General features: G+C 36.7%; 1 protein-coding gene across 18 annotated transcripts in view; it reads right to left on the bottom strand.

The window, feature by feature from the left end:
• The window catches only part of PLEKHA5 (pleckstrin homology domain containing A5), a 205685-nt gene that overhangs the window by 92120 nt on the left and 90542 nt on the right, over window positions 1-23023 (bottom strand). For 2 of the 18 annotated variants that reach the window (XM_019714635.3, XM_019714639.3), the window contains exon 1: window positions 4857-5002. The exons of 15 other annotated variants lie outside the window; for them this stretch is intronic. In XM_019714635.3, the coding sequence (XP_019570194.3) occupies window positions 4857-4891 (35 nt within the window). In that variant the 5' untranslated portion in view covers window positions 4892-5002. Of the gene's footprint in view, window positions 1-839; window positions 859-4856; window positions 5003-23023 lie in introns of those variants that run through there. One more of the 18 variants, XM_088798251.1, reaches the window with a different exon arrangement.

Here is a 23023-nt window from a genome sequence, read left to right as displayed (position 1 = left end):
GTTCTCTAAAGCTTGATAATCTTGTTCCACTCTTTGCTGCTCAGACAAAATTACCACAATATATTCATAAATGTTACCTCACATATTCCTGATTTTAGGTACCAAAGAATTTAAGTGCAAATAACGACAATTGTAAAACATGAGTTTTATAAAAGAGGAACTGAAAATCTTGCTTTTCCCAGTGGGAAAATATAAGTATGATGTAATGCTTCAAGTACAAAGCTGAACACATTATTATAGACTAGGAATAATAAAGAAAAAAAATTCTAAATATGAGGCTCACATACAAATTCATCTGTTTTCGTTTTTGGTTTATTTACAGATAATTTCTAAATCATCTCATTAAAAAACTTTCTTAAATAAAACCAACATTCACATTTAAAACCTACCAACTAAACACTTTTTAATAGATGTGAAATAATTTTGGAAGTAGCACAAGAAAAATTCAGTTAACACCATGCTGGTTACAAATAAAATCACATTCATAACTGTTATCCATCCTGAGTGTTATGGCACAGCTACATTTTAAATTACTCGATAAATTACATTATAAGCAAAAATGCCTACAATAATTTAGAATAATCTTTCACTTGTAAGTCATTTGAGTGATTCTGAACTTTTCAAAAGGGAAGTTTAAATGGCACTTTATGGATAAAACATAAATATGATTCTTAGAATACATGCAACCACCAAAGTAATTTGTAATCTACCAAAGTAACTTTTGGTGACATCTCTGGTTGCCACCCAGAAACCACCCTATGAGAGTAGATGGCTAACTCCATGTCTACCTATCACTGCCTTAGCTCAGGCTCTTATGTCCGAAAAGCATCCTAACTCACCTCACTATAGCCAGGCTCTCCCCAATTTAGACCATACTCCTCACTTGAGCCTCAACTTCCTTCTGTAAAATAGGAATTGAAACAATATCAACAACAACAAAAATCCTACCCCATGGGGCTTTGAAAAGATAAAGTACCTAGTAGCACCAAGGTACATTACCAAGACCTAATAAAGCCCTCACCAAATATTAACTAAACTTGAATGTGCTAGTAGAGTGAGATTTTTTGAAAAGAAGTAAAATTATGTCACTTCCTTGCTTTAAAAAGATGTTGGTTCTCTGCCCTACCTTTACTATGAAATACAATGGTTTGTACACTATTTACTATTGAATGATCTACACAAAAAGCACTTGTAGAACCACATAACAGAATGAAAATGCCAGCAAGTATTTTTAGCGGTCTAAAAGAATGCTTGTTTGAAAAAGTATAATCATCTATAATATATATATATATATATATATATATATATATATATATATATATATATATATATATATATATGAAATCTTTCTTCCCTTTCCTTCCTTCCTCCCTCCCTCCCTCCCTCCCTTCTTTCCTTCCAGGGTGCAGCTCACAGTGGCCCATGCGGGGATTCAACCGGCAACCTTGGTGTTACTAGCACCACGCTCCAAACAACTGAACTACCCGGTCACTGCAAAAATATGATTAATAACAAAAGCCTACTGGGGTTTTAAAATAAAACTCAGCAGAACCCCAACTCAGAAACATGTCAGTAGTTAGAAATATTCTTCTTGGCATTTAAAAGCAAAAATGTGACACTTAAAAATATATAACTTGGAATTTCATTAATTCAGACAACTCTAACACTCTCTAATGAATGCTAATTACTAATGTTTTATTGTAACATGTATTAAATGGAAGTTCATGATACCATTGGGAAGGAAGCAAACAAATTAGAAAAAGTTAAATTTAGGCGTCATCTCTTTTATGTGTGGTCATATGTGAAAAACGTTAACCTAATTCTAACCTACGTTAGCACACAATTTCAAAAAAGATTCAATCATTTTATAGTAGATGAAACACTTTTTTCCAATAGGGTCAGAATGTTAGAACCTAGAGCTCAATTCCAATTAAAAAAAAAAAATCACCACTCTTCTTTGTTGAATAGTATTCAATCCTTTTAATACTGCACAAGCTATAGCTAAACAATTACTTCAAGAACAAAAAGATAGTTACTAATAAGTCAAGTAATAGCACTATGAAACAAAAAGGTTTTATAAAAAAAAATGGTAGACTTTCTTTCAAAATGGCTATCTTGTAGGGCAATTTTGATACTTACATTCATTCAGTATGAGACAGGCATTGAAGAAATAGCCTTAATATTATAAACAAACAGGAGTAATAAACAAAAATACAAAGAGGAAATGGATTAGGGATGGATCTTGCTTAGATGGGGAAAAACAGAGGATATGTCACAGAGGTGGCGGCCATCTGAACTGGGCCTTACCATCAGCAATGGTCAGGTGTGGAGAGAGTTCAGCACAGAAATGGGGTTGAAAATCTAAGCTCTAGTAACAGCATATTTATGTATGTAAAATTTGTTACTTATTTGAAATACTGTATTTGTTCCATTCCTGGCACTTTGACTTCAAAATAATATGATTTTTATAACTCTGAAAAGGTCCAAACAGTAATGGAATTATGTGAGGCACACAGCATTTAATTAAGGCTCAGTTTAGTCAGCAAGTCATTATCCCGAAGCACTGAGAAATCTCTCACTTACAGAAGAGGCAGGAGATAGAAACCTGACCCAGAATAGCAGGGTAAGGCCCACTTTCTATAGCAGAGACACAAATACAGAGTGTAGAGCCAGCAATGAAATGCAGTGACTACTGCAGCATACCCTGATGGCAGCATTATACTTCAGAGACATAGCTCCTTCTAAGGAGTACAAGACCACGGCATCTTAGTAGTTGGTTAGATAACTGGCAGGTTTTCATTATCGCAGTGAAGATGGAATCTCTCTAATACAAAGATCAAACAATTCTCCTCATTCATTTAACTTGCTTAATCAATTCATTCATTTATGCTCAAATATTTATTAAGCATCTAAAATGCCCAAGGTTTTGTACCATCTACCACTAGGAAACAAAACTATTGTTCAAGACTATAAATGGCTTAAAGAATACTATTCCATCTGAATTTACTAACCTAAATTTCAAACCTAAAGAATAAATAGCACAATTATACTTTCCACCAGGTTTCAGTACTGGTGGAAAGGGCTCCTTAAAACATAACTTACTCCTTAGAAAACAAACAAGTACTTTAATTTCTACTGCTTTAGTCTTGAATAAAACCTTCCTGTCAATTTCAGGTTATTCCCCCAGCAGCTCTGCTCACCCCCGCCCTCTCTTTTTCTTTGCCAGCTTTAACTTCCTGTCCATACAAAAGTTCAAGTAGCTTCTCCCATGAACTTTAGTGCTCTTTAGACAGTTACCACTGATGTCACAATGCCTCAAAAACATCTTTGTTTAAAATGTATAGTGAATATATTCCAATTCATCATTACTACAATAACTTATTAATTTTAAAATATAGGCTATTTTAAAACCATGATAAAACATTTTAAGTGCATTCAAGATAAATTTTTAAAAGGAATAAAAATATTCATGAGCTTTCCATATACATAAATTTTCTAGCTTTGGGCACAATTTTCAGCTAGAAGCTGAAAATTCTGCAACCTAAGGGAAAAATTGTGGCTCTTGAATTAAGGCCGTCAAGTCAAATAAAATGAACTTGAAACCCTACTTCTATATTTTTATGCTTCTAAATATAGAAGTTGTACAATGTACTAGGAATCATAACGAGGCAGTTATTGCTAATTCCTCAAATGTGGTATCTTTGCACATTCACATACAAAAAGCTGATTTAGGTAATTTCCTTTCAATACTTAACCATCTTATTCACATAAAAATATGTATAACAAGTCTTATTTTTTAATTGCTTCAGAAAACTGATAATGAAAATATTTAACATATTTATTAAGAATTTCCATATCACCTTTTCCTCAACTAGACTTAAAAAGTAAAAAATGCTTATTCTTTAAGAGAAAACTTTGTTTGAAAATTCCTCTAAAGGACCTTGAAATCACAAGGCTGCTACTAAACCTGCATAAAAAGAATTATGCTCAAAATGGTAAGATGTAAAAGATTTTAAAGACTTCAGTTCATACCATATAAATAGTATGAAACTAAAGTATCATTCATCCACTAAAAATGGAGAAAAGTTATAAGAAAAACAGCTACATAAAAAAATCTTAATATAACCTGCTTCTTTAATGCTTTCAAAACAACTACATAAATAGTGCAATTCAAAGAGACACGAATATTGCTAATAAGAAATAAATCTTTTAAAGGTACTGCTGCCCAGTACAATCAATAGCAGTAGCAACTTTAATTTATTTAAATGTAAAAATATTGTTTACAATAATCTAATGTCATTATATGCTGTCAAATTTTAGGTTAATGAGGATTCCTATTTTGAATCTCATTGAAACAGCCTAAATAATTATTAGGCTGTTAATTTAGACTATATCAATACACTTTTAAAATAAAAGCATAATATAATGATATTGTCAGCATCTCCAAGCAACTTATGAGAATTATTCATTCAGTTCTCTTTAAGAAAAAAAAATTAAGTTTCTTCTTTGAATAAGTTAAAAAAATAAATGAAATATTTTCAATGAAATTCTTTAGGCTTTAAAGCAATTCTCAACTCCTGCCTTTATGTAGCTTAAAGTTAAGAAGAGACGAAGAGGAAGATTACATCTTACAATGGCAGTCGTCTGAAAACCTAATGATGTATTTACATTTCTGCAACAATACTTCAGTTATAGAAACATTTATAGTCTGTAAATCCTCTGCACTAGGCACTGTGCCTGGCACTAGGGCTACCAAGATGATTTACCACAGCATCATTAACTGAGAAAAAGGACTACTGCTCATTTAGCCATTAGTTATTTATCACTAACACATAAAAGTAGTAAGAACTACTCACCAGCCTTCATCAAAATCACATTCGTAAACAGACATTCAACTACAGGCAAAAAGGATACTGGAATAAATAAAAAAAAGACTCCTTTGTCTTTGAGCTGCTCTCAAATGAGCACTGTGGGGAGTAAACACTAAGGAAATGCACTGTGGCTGTCAGGCGGGCCTGCCCCTCGGCAAGCCTGACACCAGACTGACGTCACACACTAACATGTCGTTGCAGCTGCAAAGTAAGGCAGCTTCCTCAGGAAGAATTTCTTGTGATTATGCATGCCTTCTGGCCATAAGAGAAAAAAAATGTGATTTCAATTCCCTTAAAGTTGGCATATAGCATAGGGTAAAATACCAGCATACAGGTTTGCAAATAGCTCTTGAGGCAAATGTTCAGTGAGAAACTTAAATAACCTTAGCTCAAATAAGTAGGCATTTTTTGTCAAAACTATCAGAATACCAACTTAAATGACGTCTTTCAAAATATTCTGTTGTTTCCAAAGTTGATACATACCTACTTATTTCAAAAATTCAACCAATAAAAGGTGTAAGGAAAGCTAAAATTGCCTGGAGTTCCACCACCCAGAAATGGTAACAGCTACTCAGATTTATTGATCACTTATTATGTCAAGCATTTTACAAACTCATTTGAGCCTCATAACCCAATGATAGAAGTTCTGTAATTGTCTTCATTTTACTGAAGAAACTAGGGGCACAGAGCAGTTATGGAATTTGCCTACTGCTTATAAGAGATTGAGCAGGATTCAAACCCGGGTAAAGGGTCTCCACTGCCCAGACATTCGATCACTAAGTTACGCCATCTAGCAGTAAAGAAAACAACAGCTGTTAACATTTTGGTAAATACCTTTTTAGACCAGAGTTTGTATATATAAACATATATTTATTCAACATATGAAAATCCAACTATATATGTTGTGTTGCAACCCAGGTTTTTATTCAACAGTATGTCACGAACAGCTTTCCATGTCAATAATTATAGTCTTAACTGGTCCTTTTTTTGATGGTTGCCCATCACAATTATCTAAACTTGTTTCCTACTGACACTTAACTTCTAATTTTTTGTTATTATAAACAATACTCAATGTATGTAACTGTCCAGACATCTTTGTATTTTTCTGTTTAGCTGTGCAGAATAATTCTTAGAAGTGGGATGGATAAGTCAAAGCACGTGGGTGTTTTCAACATTCACATGCTTGGTTCTCCAAAAAGAGGTATATTTGTATTTGTACCTCAACACATTAGATTTCTCTTTTCCCCACATACTGGGTATTGAAAATTTTTCTTTTCTGCAAATCTAATAGAAAATACATGCCATCACACAGGTCTAATTGTGTGTGTTTTAATTCCAAGTAAGGTTAAGCCTTTCTTCCAGGAGGCAGTCTAGCTTAATGGTCACAAGGACACAGATTCTAGAGTCCAATGACCCAAGTTTAAGCTCAGCTCCTCTTCTCAATAGTTCTCTGACCACAGGCAAGTTATACACCCTCTCCATGACTTAATTTCCTTATATGAAAAATAAAGATAGTTTAATCTTCCTGGGATTTTTGTGAGAATTATATAAGAAAAATCAACATCAGCAACTGGAACAGTGTTTACCACATGTATTTAATTAAATGTTAACTCATATTTAATAACCAACTATATATTTCTTCTGTATTTCACGCCCTTCATCCAAAATGATGATTCTAAACAGTACGGACAAACCATTTTACAAAACATATTGTAGATATCTTATTAGAATGCTAATGACATAAATATGTTCAGATACCGCAATGTGAGTTGTCTTACAACTAATCTGGCATGTAACATAACTGGCATTAAAACATTCCTCTCATGTGAAACTGCTATAAAAAATTTTAAAATAGCATTTCAAGTTGAGAAAATAAAACTGTTTCATCATGTAGTTTGAAATACAGACAAGCAAGCCAACACAGTTTGCTATAACCAGAAGGGCTGGCATATGTTTTAGAAAAGCAGTGATTCATGATCTTTGCCATTTTTTCCAAAGCGAAGGTTTTGCTAGTACCCATTATGTTCAGTTTAAACGTCTCACACTAAGAAAACCAAAATCCATTCTTGAAAACATCAGAAAGAAGTCAAGAAAATGACGATTTTCCACAGTGAAAGCAAAGGACAGCCCTTTTCAAAGGACATAAATGATAACCTGTAAACAGAGTATGTGAAGGTTAAAATGGAGTAAGCTTCCTGTCCTTACCCTCAAATCAATTTGACCTTCTATTACATAATCAAGTCTTCAACTCTTCTCACCATCAGGATAGTTATAACAAAACACCTCTAAATCACACTAAGAAGGAAGTTTTACATTATTCTAGCAGATCTGGGTTAGGTGTACTCATTGTTGTATAGGCTATAAAACTACCCCATCTGAAAGCAGACATTTCTTTAATAAAACTGCAGTATAATATGTTTGCTGAATTATACAGCTGGCAGAGTGGCTCTGCATATGATGTTGGGAGAAAAACAGTAATAATGAAGCAGCAGAAATCTGTCAAGAGAACGTGAAAGATTACCAGGAATACTTAGAACTAACAAGTTGACCAGGTATTTGGTTTATGAAGCTACCAGTACCCTGCACTACCGTGTCCCCCGAAAATAAGACCTAGCCGGACAATCAGCTCTAATGAGTCTTTTGGAGCAAATATTAATATAAGAAACGGTCTTGTTTTACTATAAGACCGGGTATAATATAATATAACATAACATAACATAATAGAAATATATCAGGTCTTACATTAATTTTTTGCTCCAAAAGACTCATTAGAGCTGATTGTCCAGCTAGGTCTTATTTTTGGGGAAACACGGTATTTCTCCAGGACCTGGGAGGCTCGGGCCCCTTTATCACCCAGCCACCGATGACAGGACTTCCACAGGAAAGCACTGTGGTGAGGCCATGGACATAATAGAGGGAATAAGATAAGGGCCCTCCTCTCAAGGCCATTAACAGCGTGGAACTGACAGTTTAATCGGGAAGACAGAGCTGTAAACAGATCATTATAACATAACCTGATCTGCAGAGCACAGAAGAGGAAGTGGCTAATGTCTGCGGCACTCTGGAAAGGGATTATTAACAAAGTAAATAACAGCTGACCTGACTATTTCATGAGATTTCAGTTAGAGGTAGCAGTAGCTGTAAAAGCACAAATTTAAAATGCAATCTAAAATTTACACCTACAAAAGGTGCCCAATTAACAGAGAAACTATTCGTTTAAGGGACTAGTACACACAAACAGGGCATTTCTCTTAAATGCCTTATAAAATTCTGCCCTGCTTTTCTCAAATGTCAGCGATGGCTGGTTTAGCTTTCTTACTTCTGTCAAACCGCTTTTTAGGAAAGGAAATTGAGGCAGACTGTGGATGAATTGCTCCACAACTTTGTGAGAGCTAATGAATTTGTTTAAATCAGTGGGGGTCCTAAATTTCAATTAATCATGATTTTCTTTTCATGTATCTCTGTGCTTTAGGGCACGAATCCTACTTCACTAAAAAGCCACAGGAAAAAAAGTCCAGTGAGGGTCTCCAAATTATTTGCCAAAAATAATGATTCAATGCATCCCTCAGGCATGTTTGTGACAATGTCTGAGGATTCAGTTGTGATATTATTTTTAGTTCTTATTGTTACTTCACTTCTCAGTGGCATTTAAAACTCTTGGCCACTCACTTTTTAATTTTATTTTAGTTTCAGGTGTACAAAACAATGTATTGAAAAGGCCACCCTTGTCCCTGATTTACGTGACCTGGTTCCCCAGTATCAACTTTGCAAAACAGGCTTTAGTTCAAAGGACTCAAATTAGTGCCCAATAATTTGTCTCCCTAATTTGGTGCCAACTTATTCATCACTAATATCCAAAGCAGAAGTTCTTTTAATGGGTAAGAAACAGTTCTCCTACCAATCTCTTCCCTACAGTGTCTAACAGTGCTGTACAACACAAAGCACTCAACTGTCGCATCAGCTGATTACTGATTTTCATCTCTTAAATCACCTAACACAAATCTTTCAGAGCAGAAAAATACTAGTATAAAAAGAGTACAGCGAGAAGAGCACAAGTGGGGGGTGGCCAGATGGCTCAGTTGGTTAGAGTGCGAGCTCTGAACAACAGGGTTGCCGGTTCGGTTCCCACATGGGCCAGTGAGCTGCGCTCTCCACAGCTAGATTGAAGGACAACAACCTGGAGCTGATGGGCCCTGGAGAAACACCTGTTTCCCAATATTCCCCAATAAAAAAATTATAAGTAAAAAATAATAAAAAAAGAAATAAAAAAAAAAAAAGAAGAGCACAGGTGTGTACTTACAAAGTGTGGTTTTTCTAACACCACCATGCCATTAACTCAATTCTGACACCATCTACCTGGAGATGGCGCAGGAACTCACAAGAGAAAGGCTCAGTCCCACAGGAGTGCCTTCACTTCCCACATGCCAGTCTAAGTCCAGGTTGTCACCTGTGCTTCTCACATGCTGACTGTACACTGGAGAGTCCCATGACTCCCTCTTCGGATCTGATTAATTTGCTAGAGGGGCTCACAGAACTCAGAGAAACATTTAGTTAGGTTTACCAATTTACTCTGAAGGACATTATAAAGAATACAGATGAATAGTCAGATGGAAAGGTACATAGGGCAGGGTCCAGAAGAGTCCTAAGTGCAGGAGCTTCTGTCCCCATGAAACGGGGGTACACCAGCTCCTGGCAAGTAGATGAATTCACCAACCTGGTAGCTCATCAACTCTTGTTCAAGAGTTTTTATAGGGCTTAATCTGCAACCTGCCCTCCACCAACCACATCCCATTTCCAGTGGGCCAGTGAGTGGGGCTGAAAGTTTTAACCCTCTAATCACTTGGTCTTTCTGGTAACCATCTCATCCTGAGGTTATCTAGGGTCCCCACTCTAAGTCACCTCATAAATCACAAAAGACACTCCTATCACTCAGGATATTTCAAGGGTTTGAGGAGCTCTGTGTCAGGAACCTGTGACAAAGACCAAATGTATTTCTTATTATACAGTCTTCAACCACAGTTACACAGAGACAAAGTAAGAATACATTTTCTTTTCGTCCCAAATTTCCAAATTCACTTATCTTGGCATATCACATACCTTCACGATATAAAGAGCAACACCAAGGCAGCACTAATTACAAAAGTAAATTTAAAATAATTTGAAAATATGGTCTCTCACACCCTCATTATCTTCTTTTTAAAAGTGGTAATCAGGGGCTGGCCCGGTGGCTCAGGCGGTTAGAGCTCCGTGCTCCTAACTCCGAAGGCTGCCGGTTCAATTCCCACATGGGCCAGTGGGCTCTCAACCACAAGGTTGCCAGTTCAATCCCTCGAGTCCCGCAAGGGATGGTGGGCTCTGCCCCCTGCAACTAAGATTGAACACGGCACCTTGAGCTGAGCTGCCTCCCAGATGGCTCAGTTGTTGGTTGGAGCGCGGGCTCTCAACCACAAGGTTGCCAGTTCAATTCCTCGACTCCCGCAAGGGATGGTGGGCAGCGCCCCCTGCAACTAAAATTGAACATGGCACCTTGAGCTGAGCTGCCACTGAGCTCCCGGATGGCTCAGTTGGTTGGAGCATGTCCTCTCAACCACAAGGTTGCCGGTTTGACTCCCGCAAGGGATGGTGGGCTGTGCCCCCTGCAACTAGCAACAGCAACTGGACCTGGAACTGAGCTGCGCCCTCCACAACTAAGACTGAAAGGACAACAACTTGAAGCTGAACAGAACCCTCCACAACTAAGATTGAAAGGACAACAACTTGACTTGGAGAAAAAGTCCTGAAAGTGCACACTGTTTCCCAATAAAGTCCTGTTCCCCTTCCCCAATAAAATCTTTAAAAAAAAAAAAAAAGTGGTAATCAGGTACACAATAAATCGACTCACAAAAATTAAACACACACACCTGATGATAGAACCTGAGATAGAGTTTAAATATACTTACTGCACTAACCACTATATCAACTCAAATTCAGTATAGAAACAAACTATGCCACTAAGTAAGGCAATGTGTTAGGCCAACAACTTCTCCTAAACACTAGATTAGTCATCCTCATTTGACACTGACGTAACAGTTCAGATATTTTCAATTTACTACCCAAGAAATATTCAAGGGCTGTTCCATGTTATCATCTTGGTGTTCTATTACCGTGTTTCCCCCAAAATAAGACCTAGCCAGACAATTAGCTCTACTGAGTCTTTTGGGGAAAAATTAATATAAGACCTGGTATATATTATATTATATTATATTATATTATATTATATTATATTATCCGGTCTTATGTTATAGTAAAACAAGACTGGCTCTTATATTGATTTTTCCTCCAAAAGACACATTAGAGCTGATTGTCGGGCTAGGTCTTATTTTCGGGGAAACATAGTAGAGCTAAAATTTCACAACGTAGCAAATTCTCGGAAAAAAGTAATTGGAAGAGTTGAATGATTTAAGCATCAAATTAATCCATAAACTCCTGCCTAGAAAGGGACCAATTATAATGAAAAGTCCTTGATACCACTAGAATCTTCTTCCCCAGAGGTAGCAGCTACTAAAATACACTTGCTTGGTAACAGGATTCAGAACCTTCTAATGTGAAAATATACAGTTCTCAGGTCATTGATGAACAAAGTTGGCCCTCTAAGGTCAGTTTAGTAAGACACTGACTTAGCCATTTTATATTCCCCTTCATTTATTTCTTCTTCCAGTTCTTAAGTTCTTTCCAATTTTTGTGAGATTGTTAGCCATTACTTCCTCCTTCTAAAATGTCATAACTTGTGTATCTCACCAATTTACATGACTTAGGGTCCTGCCCAAATGTTACCTCCTCAGAGATTTCTCCAAACCTCCCTACTCAGGTAGTTCCAGTACCACAAATCAGGAATAATTAGTGCGACCAACAAAACTGCAGTCACACATACCTACATCTCAAAGAATCTGTCAGCAGGGATGTATATAAATGTTTGCACAATAAATAAGAAAGTATATACTCATGGAGAGTGGGCTAACACTAATAAATTAATTTATACAACCAAATACAAACCAAAGAGAGAGACACAATCTAAGAGGCCATAGTGATGTAGACATTAAAACAGGTAATCTTTCTTCCCTTTCCCTATTATCATATGAAATCTCAACTTCTGAGCTCTAGGTGAAATGTTTGGTTATATTTGTATCTCCTATGAATATCTGAACTCTCTCTAGGTGCTTGAAGATAATTTCACTTGCTAGGAAAAAAATGTATTCTGAGTAGCGAATTTTTTAATAGGCTTTGGACGCTTTAACTATATTTTACCTTAACTGTTACAGTTCTAGAAAAATTTCAAGTCAAAGAGCAAATGTACAATATGTAGTATAAAAACCCCAAATTTACTAATTTTGTACTACTGTGCAATGGTAACTAATATAAAATTAAATTTGAAAACAGTTGACCATAGAACAATGTGGGCATTAACAGTGCCAACGCTTGCAGAGTCAAAAATCCACTTATAAATTTTAATTCCCCAGAAACTTAACTACTAATAGCTTACTGTTGACTGGAAGGCTTACAATAACTTAAACAGTCAATTAACACATATTTTGTATGTCGTATGTATTATATACTATAATCTTATAGTAAAGTAAGCTAGAGAAAAGAAAATGTTCATAAGGAAAATACATGTATAGTATGCTATTGAAAAAAATCCGTGTATAAGTAGACTCGTGCAGTTCAAAACTGTGTTGTTCAAGGGTCAACTGTATTTGTGCTTCATGAAAGATAATGTTAAATTCTAGCACAATAAATAAATTCAGACTCTAGAACGTGTTGATGAACATGAAAAAATGAAAACAACCAAGTTATATGAGTAAGAAAACAAACAGAAATTTAACTCTAGTTTCCTTGCCTAGGTCCTAATTTCAACTCTGCATGAATATACATTTTTTGAGCGATAGTTTATGACTAATATTCTATCAGTATATACATTGATTTCACTCTGAAAGAAGTTATTAAATCAAACTGGTTTTCTACAGTGTGATTTACCAATAAAACATTTTTATTCAGGTACTAAGTCAATTCTACACTTGTACCACGTGCCTGGAAGACAGTCTGTTTTGATGCAGGAACAGAATCAGACATAAGACAGTGTTACCAGTTTCATTATCATCAAAAAATAGGCCTCGAGGAAACTATTAAAATGGTTGCTTTGTACATTGGCTTGATTTACTCAATTAGAAACTCCTGCTTACTCTTTCTCAAGGAAACAAGAAAACGTGTACGTTTTTAAAAGTTTTACTACCACAGAACTGGACAGAGTACATTATGGAAACTCATGATTGAGACATAGCCTTGGGACCTAAGAGTATTTTTATCTCTACAAACTGACTTAATGAAAGCTCCTGACAAAGTAACTCACTACATCAGTAGTCCTTTTCTCATCATATTATATGACACAATCAGAAAGTCTTGCGGCAACAACTACAACCAAGATCATTTGCCTGACAAGGCCAAGTTTCACTGAGGTATGGGTATTATCCCATAAAACAAAAAACAAAATAGGTTTTGACTTACCACACACTACCTCACATTTGTGACACTGGAGGCGTAACTTCTTTGACTGTTTTTAGGCCCCTTTTGTACACATTTCTTGGCCTACAACTTTTTTCTGCATTTAAATAAAAATACTGTCTTTTGGAAATTTATTGAAAATGTTATACATATTGCTGCCCCGTTTTAAAAAGAAGGAACAAAGAAAACTGGGTTGAGATTTAATTTCCTTGACTACCATTAACAGATTTTTTTATGCATTCAACAAATATTTTTCGAGGCTATTTGCTGGATCCTGTAGGAAAATTTATAAAAGAAAAGTCCAAACTCACTGACAAGTAAGTGCATAACAAAAATACAAGTAAGAATATGAGATGCTACAGCATAAATGGATTCTGGAACCAGACTGCCTAGATCAGACTTAGGCCTTAGGAAAACTACTGTACCTCTCTGTACCTCAGGTCTTTGTCTCTAAAATGGGTATAACAACAGCATCTTCATTATAGAACTGCTTTGAGGATTAAATGAATGAAAACATTGAAACTCTTATAACAGTATTTGACACATAACTAGAGCACATTAAGTAATAACTATTACTGTTCAGAAAAATAGGTGGCTCAAAACAGTGGAGCTAACTGCAAATGGGTTTGAGCATGAACCCTATAAAACATGGGTAGGATCTGGAGAGTAAAAAATAGAAAGGTCATGCTGAAAAAAAAATTTTTTTTATTCTTATTTTTAATTTTATTGGGGAATATTGGGGAACAGTGTGTTTCTCCAGGGCCCATCAGCTCCAAGTCATTGTCCTTCAATATAGTTGTGGAGGGCGCGTGTGGGGGCAGAGACCCAGAAAGAAGTTTCCAGGCTCTCAGCCTCACATAGACAGGTGCTGGCTCTGGTAGTAAATGGCCAACTGTGATTGCATGGCCATCAGCTGTGGCTAGTTGGCCGTCAGCTGTAACCAGTGAGCCATTCGCCACTAATATAACTGCTGTGGCTACGCTAGGAGAAAGGGAGGAGAAGAGAAGAGAATGGGGCTAGCAAGAAGATGGCGGCTGGGCTGGCAAGTGTGGATGGCGGTTTGAGGACAGTGTGGATCCCGCCTCCAGTGAGAGTATAGTGCCGCCAGCGAGAATATAGTGGTATGACTCCCCTACCTATGGCTCCGTGGGTGTTCCTTTTTGGCCTCACCATATCCTGCGTTCTTGTATGGGGAGTGGGAGCAGAGACCACGCAGGCCTCCCTGCACGACAAATGGCGCAGCGAGCAGGGTCTCCCGCATGACAGTGCAACTCAGCTCCAAGTCCAGTTGCCATTTTCAATCTTTAGTTGCAGGTGGCATAGCCCACCATCCCGTGTGGGAATTGAACACAGTAGTCTATAATTCTTCCTCTGATTGGATCTAATCTGGGATCTTCTTCATTATTCTAAAATTTAAAATGTGAGTTTACATATTGAAACTCAGCTTAATTCCCACACTACAAATGAACTGCCCACTCAGCTTGTTCAGGAGAAAGATAAAGAGCATTCTGATCTAAATCACAAATGAAAGAGACCCTAATTGTTTACTGTTATGGAAATCTTGGGGGAGTTTAGTACCCTCTGACATCACCTTATAAGACTGTTTTTGCTTCTGAAGAGGAAGATGGCATAAACAGATTATTTACTACTGCTGTTGTTTTAAAGCAAGGTTCTACAAGGATCAGAGGGGTCCCTCCCAGAAGGCAGACCACACAGTATAATGTAACAAAGGAAAAGACCAAGCAACCCTTGCAATTTTGTATTAAAACCCCACAAATCCTGTAATTAAAGCTCCACCTTTGTCTAGAAATTCCACTTGTTTACAAATGCTTTAGATGTGGCAAGCGAGTTCTTGCAACATTCCAGAATTCCTGCCCTGAGGAATGTAATGAAAAGAGGTGCACACTTCTCCTTGTGGAATGGAGCTGGCTCCGGCTCTGGGACAAGCAGCATCTCTCCACAAAGATGGAGCAAACACAAGCAGCTCTGGGGCCTTACAATACAATAGAAAGGTCCTCACCCTTCTGACTGATCAGCAGTAGAGGCAATAAACAGCCAGGTGTTGCTTGGTACTCCATATAGTGTGGAATAAAGGGAATGCAAAAACCCTTTTCACGGGTGTCTGTCCCTGTGGTCCTAAAATTGCTGCCCCACTGTGGCCAAAAGAGAGGTAACACCAATTGTGACAGATTTTAATACATTTATAAAATTTATAAAACATAAAGCGTACATATTTCACAAGTTAATGACATAAATTCTTTTAGAATGTGCATGTATATTTAAAGCCATATACTTCTGAAGTATTACCATATTGATTTTACTATATTAGAATACTGACTGATAAGAAAATGCTTTCAATGGAAATAATCACTGAGGTAAACTGCCTAAAATTGCATAAGTTAGTCATGTTTATTTAGAAATATTTCATAAAACTCTCTAAAGCTGAAGAACTTTATCTGCAACAAATTCTTTTCAAAAAATTTCATACGACAATATTTGGTTATAAAGAAGGTAGGTATTTTCCTTGGGGTCATCCCTTACCAAGAAAGTAGTCCAAATGTACACAACTGGCTTATCTACCAAACAAAAGCACCATCCACTGATATTATAGGCAAGTGAGAAGAGACGTTAATAGCAGAATTCTGCCCAGAAAAGATAAAGACATTTCCTTAAACCAGAGTTCTCTACTTCAGTCATTCCTGAACATACCTGAGATTCTGCTGCATCTGAGTATCACACGTACTATTAACAGCATTTGAGAGTTACCTTATTTAAAAAACAAAACCAAAAAACCCAACTTAAATAGCCTCCATCCTAAGCAATATCTGTAAAACCTCAGGTTTTATCCACTAGCTCTATTTTTCTAACATATAATAAATATTAAAATGAAAAAAATGTTATTCATGTACTACCCTGTTACACTGTCATTAACTTTAAAGTTCTTCAATACAAAGAATGAAGAAAGATAGTTGGTTAATGTATTAAACACCCTACAGCTATCCCCGCCTGTTCAGGGCAACCAAGACCATCACACAAGCACTTCAAATATCACTACCTAAATCTGTACCAGAGGGTTCATTAGCATAAGGGATGTTGGAAATATTTTGTTTAAGGTGAATTGAGTGATATTCAAAGTATGTGGATGGCTGAAGGTCCTTGCATAAATAGGAAACAAAAATTTGACTACCCCAGAAGCCAAACACCTTTGGAGTATTGGGGCCTAGTATAGAATTTTATTTGGTTCTTTGTTCCTCTCAGTGAAGGGTTTTGCTGTCTGAATCTATTAACTTAGCTGATCCCCCTGTCAGAATATTGTCACATGGAGTAGTTCTTTCATGTAAGGTGCTTGTTGGGGTATCTAAAAAGGACACGGAGGAGGGGAGACTTTACCATTCTTACAGCAATAGGTGAAATGACTGTTTCCGTACCTACTTACTAATAGTGTGTGTGGCAGAATTCAGTCTTGGGCTTGCTGTCATGCACTAACACAACTGGGAGCAACACTGTGTGGAAGAAAACATGGGTTACATCTATCTGTAACTGTCAGAGGCTACATACCGTTTCCCCGAAAATAAGACCTAGCCGGACAATCAGCTCTAATGTGTCTTTTGGAGCAAAAATTAATATAAGACTCGGTCTTAAGACCAGGTATAATAATAATATAAATATAACAATACAGTAAAATATAATATAATATATCAATTTTTGCTGCAAAAGATGCTTTAGAGCTGATTGTCCGATTAAGTCTTATTTTCAGGGAAACACGGTAGGTACTTACCAAAAGAATTAACAAAGACGAACGCCCAAACTGGCTTACCTCAGTGAGCTCACATCATACCTAAAAAACATTTTATATATGACCAGTGACATGTGCACCAGGCTTTGAGAAATGCCAAAATTAAACCTTATGTAAAAAACTAGCAACTATTAAGTCTAATAAAACAAATAATTATGGGGCTGCAAACTGAGAATCCCAGATTTCCCAGATGAGTTGTTGGTGTTCAAAAGTAGTTTTATACCACCTCACAATAAGAACACTTATACAAATATGCTTAGAGCACCCTATTTCATATATTCTAAGAAGCACTTTTTAAAAAACATTTTAACAATTCTGAAATTGGGAGGTTTCTAACATCTCATGGCATTTTATGGTCAGTGTCCACCAGGTGGCAAATGTCGTATTGTTTGCATTACCTATGTATGCTCAAATGTCAGAAGCACAGGGTGTCAGCAGGAACAGCTTGGAATAAAACCCCAGAGAGAAAAGCAGAGCAGACCCCTGCCCCAGGATGTAATGCTTGTGGGAGAAGACACTCAGCAACATTTAGATTCAGGAATCAAAATTAGGCTAAGCCTCCTCTTGGCTGTGACAGTTTCTCAGAGTTCCCTTGTTTTTGATGACCTTACTAGAACAAAGTGTTTATACAAAATGTCTTTTGTCTTTAGTTTTATAGACTCCACTCATTTCCAAAGATACTTAGGTCAGCACCTTTTTGCCCCACCTCCTCATGTAAGGCTGTGTCATAAATTGGTAATAGATTCTTTTGTCACAGTCTGCATTTCATCCTGGGATTCCTTAACCTCCTAAATAAGGTTTAAAATTTGCATACAGACTGGTTACACTCTTTGTGCTATAAAGTTCAATGGGTTTTGACAAATGCTGAGTTGTCGTGTAACCGCAATCACAGAATCATACAAAATAGTTTCACCACCCTAAAAATCTCCTTTGCTTCACTGTTGAGCCTTTCTTTTTACTGTCTGACTATAGTTTTTTTTTTCCAGAATGTCTGTGGCAATCACATAGTAGGTAGACTTTTTAGACTGGCTTCTTTCATTAAGCAATATGCATTTATTTACCATCTATATCTTTTTGTGTCTTGAAAATTTTACTGCTGAATAACATTTCATTACTAATATTTTGATCAAAAATTACTGGTAATTTCTGTTAGAATTCTCTGTGGAGCTGTGTCTCTGATACATCTAAAACAATGCTACTGGACAATCCCATTTCTCTGTAATTCACGTCCCCACTCCCAGGGGTCTACTTTTCTACTAGTCTCAAGTCTCTAAACAACTCTCAGCAGATCATCACCGTACTTTCTGATTTATTGAGATGACTGAAATCATCTGTGTCATGTGTTCTCTTAATTAATACACTTAACCATCTGTGGTAGTCAGTCTCCAAGATGGTACCCAATGATTCTGAGCTGCAACCATCCAGCTAACCTGTAGCAAATTCCTGGTCCACGAAACGTTTGTCATTGTTTTAAACACTACATTTTGCGAAAATTTGTTATGCAGCAATGGACAAGAAAATGTAATGCACTGAATTTTTTCCTAAAGCTTGCAAATATTATTTAAGTTTTCTCAAATATGAAAAGCACTCTTCCCTCAGTTCTTACATCTTTCTATTTCCCCCAAACTTCTCCAGAGAGTCTGCGCCCATCATGCTACTAAAACTGCTTTCTCAAAGGTCGATCAATAGTCTCATAATGACTACATCAATGGTCTCTGTTTCTTTCTCATCCCTTTGGTGTCTATGCAGCTTTTCACAACTGGAAATCTTTACACTCTTGGCTTCCAGGACACTGCAATCTCCTGAGGTCTCACCCAGGCTCTCTGCACTAATTTTCTGACTTTCTTCTACAGGTGCTACCCTTTTATTCATGTTCCTTAAACACAGGCATTTCTCCAAGATTCTGATTTCAGTCCCCATCTTTTCTCACAATAAGTACGACAGCGACCAGTACAACTAAAATGTATGAGCACTAATGTGCCTTATGTCACCCTCTTCACCTATATTTCATCCCATACACGTTTAGCCTTTCCATTAACTACTTGGCGCCTAAACATACTCAGCAATTCTGGGTAATCTACCACTTCAATCAAGGTTTCTTTCCTTTTCCAGGAGTAAAGTGCATTCCAAAGGCCTTATTCTCTCGTTTATGATCATCTCCCCAGCGTTTAGAACAGGGCTAGACAGAGTAGGTGTTTATGGAGCACATAGTAGGATATTTGTTGCATAAATGACTGGGAAACACACAAATCCCATCTCTTTTTGAGATATTACATGATCTACTACGCTAAGCCATAGTCTGGTTTTTTATTACACCCCACCCAATCACTTAGAATAGTAGATCAAGTTGTCTCACCTTTTGTTGGAAGTTTTCTAGAAAAAACAATATAAATAAATCTAATTTATACCAAACAATATTATACGATCTTTTCTAATATATCTTATTTATAAGTTGGGGACAAATTGTTAAAATTATCACTTTACCTTTGGAGATTAGTCAAATTTAGTCAGAAAATCAAAACCCAGCACGCCTTTGCGCTATAATGAGATCGCTAGAAGAACTTAGCTCTTCAGTACCAACTGGTTAGAAAAGATTTCTTTAAACTTGGTAAATAGTTTGAGATTGCTTTAAAATTGCTAAATACATTTTAAAAAGGGTTCTCAAGGATTAGGATTGGGTCCTTTATATAACTTATTAAGACTTTTTTCAGAAAAATACGAATATATGATTTCAAATACAAAAATGCTTTTAAATTGTTAAAAATGTAACAAAGTGGGTTGGGGTGAAGGTTGTTATCCAAACTACTTATATGCAACACACACACACACACACACACACATACACACTGCTAAAACTTCAGCTGACACACATGTGGCTAAAATCTCAGCTGTTAGCATGTCAGAGCCCATATTACCTTGGCCATCTCTGTTACTCAATGTCTGGATTCTGTTATAGCTTCTGTATTATTTTTAACTGACATTTTTATATTTCACATAAAAATAATTTTTTTGGCTAACCTAAACAAGCTTAAACTGGGGTTCCAAGTATTACAAAGAAGAAACTGTTTTTAATAAGCAACTATATTCTGGAAAGGGAAAAAAAGAAAGAAAGAAATATGCTTGCTTTTAACTGAAAGCCAGCATTTACCCACTCAGATTTATGTGATAAACAAGTCCTGGAGTCCAGCTTCAGAAGGGTTCTTAATACCAATTGGCAGGCAACTTTTAAATTCGCTTTCATTCTCCCTTCTGAAGTTTTTGTTACTCTCCTTAAGCCACCTACCGAACCCCTCGTGCGCCTCCAAGTAAACTTTAGTTGCCCTACACCTCAATTCTTAACTGTAATTCTGCCCATTCGTATTTCTTCCTTCAGGTCTTCAGAAGTTGAGATGCCTACCCTCCATTCTGTATCTCTCACCTGTTTTCTTCCCAATTTCCCTGGGACCTTGTTCCAACAATTGGTTCTTTCCTGCATCTTCAATCTCCTCTCTTCTACGGGGCTTCCACTAACCAGGTGAAAACACTTTATTCCCATTCTTTGATGGATCTTGTCAATGAATTTCACTTTTCTTTTTCAGCCAAAAGACTCGCTTCCACTGGTTGTTTGCACTCCCTCCCACCCCATTCACTCCTCCACTAACTGTAAAATTACTTCTACCCTCTACACTCCCTCAGTGATGGTCGCTAATGTCTTCTTAACGGACAAAAGTCAAAGGATCCTTCTTAGTCCTTATCTCACTGGACTGATGTGTAGTACCTGACACAGTTATGTTCCTCTCTCTTGGTTTTCCTAATCTCACTTTTGTGCTTCTCTCATGCTAACCATTTCTTCTAGGTCTCCTCTGCCCATCACCTAGACATTTGGTTTCCTTTAAGGTTCTATCTTCAATCGTCTTTCATTTACATCCTCCATCCTCAAGTGATTTAATTCACTCCTTATTTAATGACTCTTGTTGTTATTCAATAACAGTATTGGTGTTTTAATTAAACCTATCCATTCTAACCTATATCTCTTGCCCTGATATTTCTTCCTGCTCTGCAGGGACCTACACCTAATTTCTGCTCTCTGAACAAAAGAAATATCCTATCTATATTTCAAACTAAAAATGTCCAAACCTCTTTATTCCCAGTTAAACCTGTTTAATCTCCTAAATTTCTCATCTCAAATATAATCTAATGCTGGAGACTAGTCCTTCCCCTCCCATTTGCTACCGCCTCGTCCAGCTTATCAAACCCTAAGATTCTGTCTCCTCAACTTCCATTCCATCTACTTTCTCTCCCTTTCTGCTGCCATAGTTTAAAATCCTTGTCCTATGTTCAATCATATCATTTCAAACATTGTGGAATCCATAACCAATCTCCTCCCCCTCTAATTTATCTTCCACACTGTTGGTTTATCCTAGTATCAGATTTGTCCTGTTCTGCCCCCATATTTAAACGCTTAAAAATGGCCCATCAGTGCCTACAGAATTGTCTATGTTCCCTGGCATGGCACACAACACTGCTGATTTGCCTTCATTATCGGCCTGAGTTCCCTGTCCCCAGGCACCTCACACCCAATACTCTAGCAGCACTAAAGTAAGTAACTGTCCCTTGAAGAGCTCTTAAGCCTTTGGTCTTGCTTCTCTGCTTAGCAAATTCTTAATCATCCTTAGAAACCCCACACAGACATCATCTGTCTGGGAAGCTATGCACTCTCTAAGATCGTGGGGCAGCAGGAATCCCGTGCTCCTTTGTGCCACCTCACACTCTGCACACTTCTCACCCTGTTCACAGCACTCACCCCAGAAGGGTAAGTCTTCAGATATTTAGGTCATCCCATCTTTGGAGATTTAGGTCACCTGGGTCTAAACTGTGTAAATGTTCCCATGTTTATGTAATTATTTGACAGAAGTTATCTCTTTTTAGGCCATATTCCCCTCAGATGGATGGATCAGGAGCTATCTGTGGCTCACCAGAATCTTTATAATCCTTGCTATAGAAAGAAGCATGAAACCACTAATTTCATCGATTTTTCTCAAACTCAACATGACACTTTCAATTATTTTCTCCACTACTCAGTAACTCTTTAAAATAAAATGAAAAAGAAAGTGACCGAAAGACAGACTAAGCTAACAGACATTAGAAAATTTGAAAAAAAAAGCAAATCTTTAATTAGCATGATGTCAATTCATTTTTTACGTATTTTTTACAATAAGCATGTATAATGTTTTACAATAGAAATAATTTAAAAAATCTTTTAGAAAAAGCTCAAGATAAACTGTCAGGTGAAAAGGAAGAATTATAACTCTATATTCATATGATCCTAATTATAGAAGAACATATGTATACATGGGGAATACATAATGGAGGAGAAAACTAGAAAGCAATATGCAAAAAAATGTTTCTCTGGTTGGTGAAATTACCAGTAGTTTTTATGGTCTTATTTTTAGCTTTCTGTATTTTCCAATTTCTTCATAATGATCTAGTATTACTTTTTAAAATAACAGCTTCTTTGATTCACATACCATAGAATTCAACCATTTAAAATGTACAACTGAATGGTTTTTAGTATATTCAAAAAATGTGCAACCATCACCACAATCAATGTTAGAACATTTTCATAACCCCAAAAGAAAATCTGTATCCAACAAGCAGTCACCCCTCATTACCTCCTCTCCCCAGCTTCTAGCAACCTTCAACGTATTTTTTGTCTATGGATTTGTCTATTCTGGACATTTACTACAAATGGAATCATCTACTATGCGGACCTTTGTGAATGGCTTCTTACTTAACATGTTTTCAAGGTTTATCATGTTGTAGCATGTATCAGCACTTCATT

The sequence above is a fragment of the Rhinolophus sinicus genome, chromosome 1, assembly GCF_057876585.1.
Source record: "Rhinolophus sinicus isolate RSI-liver-muscle chromosome 1, RSI-T2T, whole genome shotgun sequence".
Taxonomy (NCBI): Eukaryota; Metazoa; Chordata; class Mammalia; order Chiroptera; family Rhinolophidae; genus Rhinolophus; species Rhinolophus sinicus.
Note: the sequence above shows the minus strand (reverse complement) of the source record. Positions and strands in the feature narration are given on the sequence as shown.